The sequence below is a fragment of the Coenobita brevimanus genome, chromosome 25 (genome assembly GCF_032717465.1).
Source record: "Coenobita brevimanus isolate Jiangsu-jjx chromosome 25, ASM3271746v2, whole genome shotgun sequence".
Lineage (NCBI taxonomy): Eukaryota > Metazoa > Arthropoda > Malacostraca > Decapoda > Coenobitidae > Coenobita > Coenobita brevimanus.
The window spans coordinates 37,955,921-37,964,273 of NC_136978.1; the positions used below are offsets into that span (position 1 = coordinate 37,955,921).

The window sequence follows — 8,353 nt, forward strand, 5'->3', positions numbered from 1 at the left end:
GTTATAACTTTACCGTTCAGTGTTACTGAACTGTGCGGTTGGACAAAAATTAACCCAAGGACTGTTTTGCTATGTGATTTCTTCCTACGCTGGAGATAAATATGGTCTGTGATATCAGTAGAGGGCTTAGGCACTATGACTGAATGAAACACGACTTTAATGCATAACAGTACACTGTCTCTTGTCATTTTTTTCTCTCATTACTGAAAATGTAACCTGGTCTGCCGTATCCTGCAAAATATCTCGTTGTTTGGTGTTAAGTTACACTCTGTTATGCCTATTGCATCGTAATCTTCCGCAAACGCAAAAGCCTCTAAATCAGAAAATTTATTCCACAAGTTTTGCACGTTCATGAGAAGAGCCTTGATGTCTCCTTGCCTACATTAGTCTGTCTTCAGTTTATGATGTCTACATTGACTCATCCTTAAGCCTCATACAGTGAGTCATCCTTCTTCTTTTTTTTTTTTTTTTTTTTTTTTTTTTGCCAGAGAAAAGCTTACCACATCATCCAAAAAATGACTGAGATGAGAAGAGTCAACTGAGTTGTAGTGTGCATCATGTGCAATTAGAGTCTGTTGCTTACAGAGGTGATTCCAGGTGTCAGTAAACACCTGTAAACAAAGTGACTTAACATTATTTAGGTTAAAAGCTTTGCTGTTGACGACATTGCTTGCAGCAGTCGTGGAGAGAACATTAGTAGTCTTTTCCTTCTAATGCTGAATCGTCAACTTGATTTTGTTTTTGAGCTCTTCAGACAGAGTTTGCATTAATTAAACGTTCTTCCATGAATAACTATGAGACTTTCATTAGTTTACTCCCTGTAACAGTGACTACAGCCTCACTCATATCATGAGATTTGGCACCTGGAATACAAGTACAGTAACGCATTCGTGCTTTCCCACAAAGCTCCACAAGCTGTCCATGGATGATCGAGTCCCCTCACCAGTTGTGCCTCATGAACCTCCTCACCATCCACTAAAATCTAAATTTATCGTATGCGGTGACTGGTATTGAGCGTTGAATCCTTGTCACCTTAGATACATTTCACACTGAATGGAAATTGTCCTGTTTAGGTGGTTGATGATTAGCTTCTCCAGCAGGAGGAGCAACGTTAACCCTCAAACGCCAGACACCATTTAACACAGTTGTCACCTCACTACAGGCAATTTCTCGGAAACCGCTGAAATTACTTTTTTTCAAACCTTAATATCTCGAAAAGTATAGCACTTACAGAAATAAAATAACAACCATTTTATTCACCAGCTCGTCCTCTTGCGAATGATAGTAGCCCAAGGTCTGTAGGCCCTTGCGTTGATACTGACGTGAGGAAGAGATTTAATATTCGACACGAGAGAGGAGCTGATTGTAGCCCGTGGCGGCTACTATAGGTTTACTCTCAACGTGATTATTTACTTCATTACTGGATAAACTAGACACTGTTGAATCCAAGACATGCCATATGGCACTATCACTGAGCCCTTTTCTAGTATCCTTGGAAAGAGGCTTGGCAGGGGAGGATGATGCAATGGGGTACTTCTGAAAAGCTCCAACCCAATAGAGGGCACTGAGGACTCAAGTTTAACACATTCCCGTGCTGTTTAAAAAGCCTATTTCTCTTTGTTAAACATCAACACTCTTGTAAGAAACTCTGAATCACTGTAATACCACATACCAAAACATAAATAATACAAACAGAAAAAACAATTATAATATAGCATGTCTTTTTATCATATACGGAAATGAAAAATTCATTGAGGGCCACCCCACCATCTCACTGGTCCTGTAATATTACATTTCTACTACGTAGTAGAAGTGAGGTTCTTAACATTTTTTTTTTTTTTTTTTTTAATAACAGAACGGAGGAAGGAAAAACAAATGGAAAAAAAAAAAATCCATACACCAGATTACTGGTGTCCTCTGTTCATAAAATATCTGTAACAGTTAGACTTGAACAGTTGTAGGTTGAAATTTGGAGGAAAACAACTCTGGGGAAGCGAGTTCCAGAGAGATGCAGTTCGGGGAATGAAAGAATTCTGATAGGCAGAAGTTCTGCAATATGGTTGAGTGACATTCCAGTCATGAGCGCTACCAGATGCCCGTGTAGCACGAGGGAAGACATGGAGAGGTGGCACCATGGACGCAACTTCGTCTGAGCATTTGCCAAAAAAAATATCTGTAAAATAATGCAAGGGAGGCAACATTCCTTCTTACTTGCAGGGGAGGTAGTTTATATGTAATGGCAGGGTTGTTAATGATTCTAACAGCTTTCTTCTGAATTTTGTCTAGTTGTCTTAATGCAACCTCTCCACAACCATTCCACAAGGGTGAGCAACATTCAAGCTGAGAGCGCACATGACTCTTATAAATTATAGCTAACTGCTCATCGGCGAAGAAGTTACGGACTCTGTACAATAATCCAAGTTTCTTTGAGGCGGTTTTAGCAAGTGATCTGACATGAGAGGTCCAGCTGAGGGCACTGTTAAGTGAGACACCAAGAATTTCAATACTTTTGGAGATGGGAATATTAGTAGCACTGAAGGTAATGTACGAATCTGGCAATATCTGTCTATTAGTAAACTGTATATATTTAGTTTTACTAGCATTAAAAGAGACAAGGTTGTTTTGTCCCCATTCACTGATTGTAGATAGATCTTGATTTATGGAGATGGCTGTATTGAGTTGAGAGGTAGAGATATTAGACTTTGTAAATGGATGTCTGAGTGTGAATGAACTATGTAGTGTTGAGTCATCTGCATATGAGTGAATGGGATTGTGAGTGACAGATAAGAGATCATTAATATGAACCAGAAATAGGGTTGGCGCCAGTACTGATCCCTGCGGCTCGCCGGCGTTAATTGAGTGGAAATTCAAATATACATCATCTACTTTTACTCTTATTTTCCTGTCACTAAGATAAGAAGAAATCAAAGGAACAAAAGACGTTAGTCCATAGCAAGGGAGTTTGGACAGCAAGGAACGGTGCCATACTCTGTCGAAAGCTTTAGAGATATCAAGAGCTACTGCATGAGTTTCTCCAAAAAGATCAATTGATTGATGGATGGTATGAGTTAAGAGATTGAGTACGTCAATGGTGGATCTTTCGTGGCGAAAACCGTATTGTCTATCATTAATTAAGTTGTTGGATTCAAGATGTTTAACAATATGCTTATTAATTAAAGTTTCAAATACCTTACCAAGAGAAGATGTGATAGCTATTGGTCTGTAATTGGAGGGGTCAGACGAACTTCCTTTCTTCGGAACTGGGTGGATATTGGCTTCTTTCCATGAATTTGGGAATAAAGAAGTACGTATGCATAGTCTGAATAATTTAGCTAGGACAGAGGCAAGTTCAGGGGAACACTTTTTCAAAACAATTGGCGGAATTCCATCTGGACCTGGAGCTTTGTTGGTAGGTAAATTGTCTAGGATGGATTTTACAAATCTTGTCTGTATTTTAAGTGGGGCTAAGACTGTAAATTAAGCCTAGTGGGTATCTTGAAGGAACGTTTTGGTGTGGATGTGGATGTGATAGGAAGCGTTAGGAGGAACACACTGATGTGGCATTTGGAGAGGATGGAGAATGAGAGACTGACGAAGAGTGTGTATGTGAGTGAGGTGGAGGGGAGAGAGGGAGGGGGAGGCCAAGGATGAGATGGAGGGATGGAGTGGAGAGGTATATGAGAGAGCAGGGTGTGAGCTGGGAGTAGGCCAGTGAAATGGCGGGGGACAGGGCGACATGGAGACGATTGGTTTGTGGCCACCCCTTACGGGATTAAGGCGGCTAGCAATAGACAGATAGATAGGTATCTTGGCTAATTCAGTCTCTCTGTTGGCTTTAATATAATGTTAGGTAAATACTGGCGTTCAACATCACATTTCATCCTGTCTATGAGACCATCCCAAAACCAGGATAAGGACAGACGTTGAAGGTAAAGCAAGCCAAGACATCTGCCTTTGCAACACAAGCAGGGAGTTAAATTCTGTATTCACGATCTGCATAGCTGGATGTAGAGGAGTTCAAGGTAAGTGACTGTGGAATGAGTTAGAAGTTTAGAACAAAAGAAGGGACTGTCCTGTGCTGCACATGCGTGGCTTGGGTTGGCAAAATGTTGAATACCAGTATTTAATCAACAATGAATTTAAGCCAACATTGAGACTGAATGATTCAAGATACCCACTAGGCTTAATTTGCAGTCTGTGCCATCTATATATATAGAACCTCACCTCCACTACATGTAATGGAAATGGAATATTACAGGACCAGTGAAATGGTGGGGTTGCCCTCACTGAATATTTTATTGCCGTACTTGATCAATGAAACAATTCGTGCTACGTAATAATTACGTTTTCTATCTGTATTAATGATACTACGGTGTGTGACATTACTGTGATTCACAGTTTCACACAACAGTGTAGATATTTAACGAAGAGGAATAAGCTTTTTAAACACGGGAATGTGTTAAACTAGAGTCCGCAGTGCCCTCTATCAGATAATATCTTTGAAAGCACCCCATTGGCCACAGGCAGCACTGGCAGAATTGGACGAAGAGGAACCTGAAGAAAACGTCGTACACCTGGCAAAGGCACGGGACAGACTGACTTTCGTCTGTGTGCTATAGAGGGACTCCCTCCTTACCCTTTGGTGGCGAGATGAAATGGTGACCAGTTCAAACGCTGGCGGGATGACACTTGCGTGTAAACAAGTCACCCAGCGGTCCCACAAAAGCCCGATTTTGATGTGAATACGCATTACCCGGCGGATGGGGGTTAATGTCACCTTTGGCCTTACCGGTCCTCACTGAAGAGTGTTACTTCCCTCCACACTGGTCCCAATGTTGCTAGCAACAAACTCCTCTAATATGTCAACTCTGCAGGTGAGGATGTTGATTTTGTTAGTAGCTCCGGACAGTTTTTCCTGCAGGTTGTGGTGGAGTTTGCACAATCAGCAAACAAGAGAGCAGTCAGTGAAAAAAGATATGGTGAAACTACCAAAAGCAGGTTTTGCACGTTACGTTCCGAGGCATTTCGTAATTTAGGGGTTATTGAGACATCCTGTGAAAAATTAAATTGATAATCTGGGATAATATTAATGTTGAATACAAGAATCTAAAAGAGATTATGAGGCAAGTTAGTGTATTCAGTAGCACAAAGAGTAATTTTACCAATTATGGAAGCTCTTTGCTAGTAACAGGTGAGGTTATTAATTTACTGAACTGCAGAGGAAATATGACTACTTTAATATTAGTAAGTATTGTAGCGACTTACAGTAAGATGTATTATTAGTTCTGCATACTGCTACTGCAGAGAATGCAAAGTTAAATGATATCTGAAATAGTGATGTAGCAATTTAGGTATCAGCTGAGGAAAATTGGCATGGAAAACAATCACAACACACACACTGTATAGATAGTACCTGCAAAGGAGTACAGTACTAAAATATAAAGAAACAGTACATGCAAATCACTGCAAGATAGGCTATGGTTTGTGCACTATTTACTTTTCTTAATCTGCTGTAAAAATTTAAAATTTTTCCACCTGTAATGAAGGTTAATGAAAATTAGCTAATTCCTGGAATGCAAGGCCATAAAATTATACTACTACGCCAGGTGAACAGTGCCTGTAAAAAGAGAAAGAAAAATGTTACCTATAGCTGAAAAACGTTTTATCTGCCAGTAAAAATATTTACATAAATTGTGGACCCTTAAAACAAATATACAGGGAGTTACCTTGTATCAATTGTTAATTAAGACTTTAGATATAAACTATCTTTACAAATGAAGCAAAGGGGAAATCTACCTGCTACCGTATTCTAAATTATCATCAGGTGAGAAAAAAATAGTTAACCAAGTATCCCAAACAAAGGTAGACTAGTAGTGGGAGAGTGCAAACAAAACAAACGAAACTGCTGTATCTTATCTGTCTATCACCAGACGCCTTAATCCTGTAAGGGGTGGGTACAAACAAATCGCCTCTATGTCTCACTGTCCCCTGCCATCACTCTGCCCTCCCCCAACTTCCACACCCCTCTCTCATATACCTCACCATTCAAAATCATCCTCGGTCTCCCCCTCCCTTTTACCCCTTCCACCTCATTCAGACACACTCTCCTCGTTAATCTTTCACTCTTCATGCTCACCATATGGTCAAACCACTTCAGTGTATTTCTCCTAACACTTTTTATCAAATACACCACAATGCTCTCCATCACTTCCTTAATTATCAGTCTGTCTCTCATGAACTCCACATGCTCGTCTCAGATAACTCAGTTTCACTGCTCTCACCCTTCCAACAAGGTCCAAGCTTCGCTTCCATGCATTAGAGTTGGTATCACAATACACTCATGCAGCGACATTTTAATTCCCATGCTTACTTCCCTATTTCTTATCACTGCTTGCAAAAAACCTGCAATCTCTCTTCCACGTTGTAACCTTTCAAGCACTTCATCCTCTAAACTTCCATCCTTCTCATCACACTGCCCAAGTACTTAAATGCGCGCACAAGCTAAACTCTAGTCACTAAATAACTGTAAATACGGAGTATAAACTACTTCCATGGTGATAACAGTGAACAATACTAAGGAAACAGCGCTGACTCACTTATATTATGGGTAAGAGAATGTTTAACACCAGATATATTGTACCAAACACTGCAGCCGTTTACATCCAGGATCACCAAGGCACCAACCACAATTACACAGAATTGTCACAAACTGCCAAACTGCTAACAAATCGTTATCACACTACCGAATGATACACAGCAGTATACTAAAACGCTGTATCACTCAAAGGCTAAGCTCAGCTCGAACAAAAATAAGTCAAAACTAAAGAAAATTCCACTCAAACAAGGTCAGATCAAACAAAAACGAGACAAAACAATACAAAGTTCCACTCAGTCCCAAGTGCTTACTGGTGGAACAACATACAGTTAACAATCACCCAGCTGTAGCTCTGAACAAAAAGTAACACTTGTTACTTCCATGAGTTCAATAACCACCCACCACAGTTACACTTTAAGGCACCAAGTACAAACAAACAAGACAGGACAGAGCTTTTTATACTTAATACGAACAAAAACTCTAGTATATACTGTGCATTTGAACACCATACACGGGGGCAGTATGTTCAAGACACGTTATACACACGGGTGTACTATTTGCACGGGGAAAATTCATTCATATTCACAAAAATCGTAGAAAACTGGTAAGTGAGGAGAGCATCTGCAACCGTCGTAAGCTGGGTTGGCGGGGAACTCTGCGGTTTTAGAGGACTGGGAGTACTCAGTCGAAAGTACAAGTTTATCTACTGTACAGTAATTTCAAAGATCACGTTATGGGGATTAGTAAGTGTAGAATCGAGTGCAAATTTTTTCAGATAACCTGACTTAATTCAGCAAGAAAGGAATAAGTGTACAGTTAATTGGAAAAGTTATTTACCCCCAAGTTTCACCACGATGTCTGGCAAAAGCAAAAATATAGAGATTGATAAAAAAGAAAAAAAAAATCCTCATCCTTAATATTTCTAGTAACCTGGGTGTTTAAGAAATACATAGTGTTGTGCAATTTTCTCAGTAATAAATCCTGGGAGACTGAAAATGTTTGGTTCATTGCAAAGCTGAACACTCACGTCCACCATAATGCCGGGTGAGTGGTACACAATAACAGGGTCGGCGCTGGATGGACTGAACTGGTAAAACTGGTCAGCGCCGCGCCACCAGGTGAGGGAGTACAGGTTGGCGCCCTCCAGGTCAAAGCGACAGGCCAGGTGCACTGTAGACCCCACCTTGACAACACTGGGCACTTGCATTTCCGTGATTCGAATCCCAGCTGTCCCTGCAAGCAAAGCATTAGCGAGATTAATATATTATAGCTAAGAATTAAGAAATGAAGACTAATCAGTAATGTCTGTTAGACACATTAGAACATTAAGACAGGATTTAAAAAAAAAAAAAAAGTAAAGTTTACGATTAATGCCTATCGGCTACATGGAGGTACTGGTAGGATGTAGCCAGCATGAATTGATGGAGACTAAGGACTATTTGCCAAAGACAACACAAGGGTCGGTAGGTCAGAGAGTCAGTTTTTGCAAGGCCCAGTCTTCCCTTTAACCTGTACCATACCAGGCATTTTTGCAACTTTATACCCACCCAATCCCAGACCAAAAACGGAAAAAAACTTTATTGCATAAAACGATCCAAAAGGACATCTAAATCAGGGAAAAGCAAAAAAAAGTACTCCTTATAGGAGAAGTAAGTGCAGGATAGCCGTCCATCGTGTTTCTAGCCCAGTTTCCAAAGCCATGAGCTACGTTTTCCCACCCAGATGGGCGGGATGAGAGAGAACGGGGGAGGATAATGG

General features: G+C 40.4%; 1 protein-coding gene across 1 annotated transcript in view; it reads right to left on the reverse strand.

Moving 5' to 3' along the window:
* LOC145393819 (uncharacterized) overlaps positions 1–7,802 on the reverse strand; it is a 126,986-nt gene extending 119,184 nt beyond the window's left edge. Inside the window, exon 1 of the mRNA XM_080267865.1 lies at positions 7,623–7,802. Within this exon, the coding sequence (XP_080123991.1) occupies positions 7,623–7,802 (180 nt within the window). The remainder of the gene's footprint in view (positions 1–7,622) is intronic.
* Between the last annotated feature and the right edge of the window lie 551 nt (positions 7,803–8,353).